This window comes from Camelina sativa, chromosome 10 (assembly GCF_000633955.1).
Source record: "Camelina sativa cultivar DH55 chromosome 10, Cs, whole genome shotgun sequence".
In the NCBI taxonomy this organism is placed as follows: domain Eukaryota; kingdom Viridiplantae; phylum Streptophyta; class Magnoliopsida; order Brassicales; family Brassicaceae; genus Camelina; species Camelina sativa.
In genome coordinates this window covers 3,301,700-3,302,538 of record NC_025694.1, presented here as the reverse complement: position 1 = coordinate 3,302,538, position 839 = coordinate 3,301,700, and the positions used below count along the sequence as shown (strand labels likewise).

At 42.7% G+C, this 839-nt stretch overlaps 1 protein-coding gene across 1 annotated transcript in view; it reads right to left on the bottom strand.

Moving 5' to 3' along the window:
* Nucleotides 1–839, bottom strand: part of LOC104716817 (BRASSINOSTEROID INSENSITIVE 1-associated receptor kinase 1-like) — an 8,786-nt gene that overhangs the window by 4,194 nt on the left and 3,753 nt on the right. The window contains exons 8-10 of the mRNA XM_010434262.2: nucleotides 698–829; nucleotides 281–622; nucleotides 1–67 (exon numbers count right to left, since the gene is read on the bottom strand). Coding sequence (XP_010432564.1) covers nucleotides 1–67; nucleotides 281–622; nucleotides 698–829 — 541 coding nt within the window. The remainder of the gene's footprint in view (nucleotides 68–280; nucleotides 623–697; nucleotides 830–839) is intronic.

Sequence of the window (839 nt, the reverse complement as noted above, 5' to 3'; positions counted from 1 at the left end):
CTTGCTGATCCCAACGCAATACGCTGTCTCTTTGGCCAATCAAGTGGTGGCTGGGACTCAGGCCGTTCTACAGAGAAGATAAAACATAAGATTACTACATATTTAACGATCAACTTAAAACCAGTTTCCCTTGTCAGTCAACTTAGCAGAGCTATATCTACTATGGTAAGCCCAACTAAGAATAGAGCATTCTTAACGATGGGTAGGTTAAAAGAACAACATTGCAAAGATATATTGCAGTAATTGGGAGACAAAGAAAAGAGTACAAGATGAGAGATACCTCTTAAACAAGAGGCAACACTTCCATTTGCCATGTAGGGATAAACAAGTAATCTTTCGGTTGGAGTCATGCAAAATCCACGAAGCCGAAGCAAGTTTCTATGAACCGCCATACTGATCATCTCAACCTCAGTTTGGAACTGCAGTTCGCCACCTTGGGTACGCTCCTCTTTCAGCCTTTTAACCGCCACTAAAGTACCATCGGCTAGCCGTCCTTTATAAACTTTACCAAAACCACCTCTACCCAATATGTTCTTGTTGCTAAAATTATCTGAAGCAACTTGTAGTTCACGCAATGAAAACCGCTTGAGTTGTCCTAAATGAACCTCTGGGTCCTCTTCAGCTGCAAAACACGGTAAGAAAAAAAATCAGCCATTGATGTCTCAATAAGAGAACAGGCAAAGCAAGTTTCGCTAACCTGGTACATCAAAGAAGTGGTCCTGTGGTTTCTTCCTTCTCCACCAAGCAAGTGCAATGGCCGGAACAGCAAATAGAAGTGCAGCACCAGCAGCAACTCCTCCCGCAATTGCTCCAGTAATTCTATTACTCCCTGCAAGTAT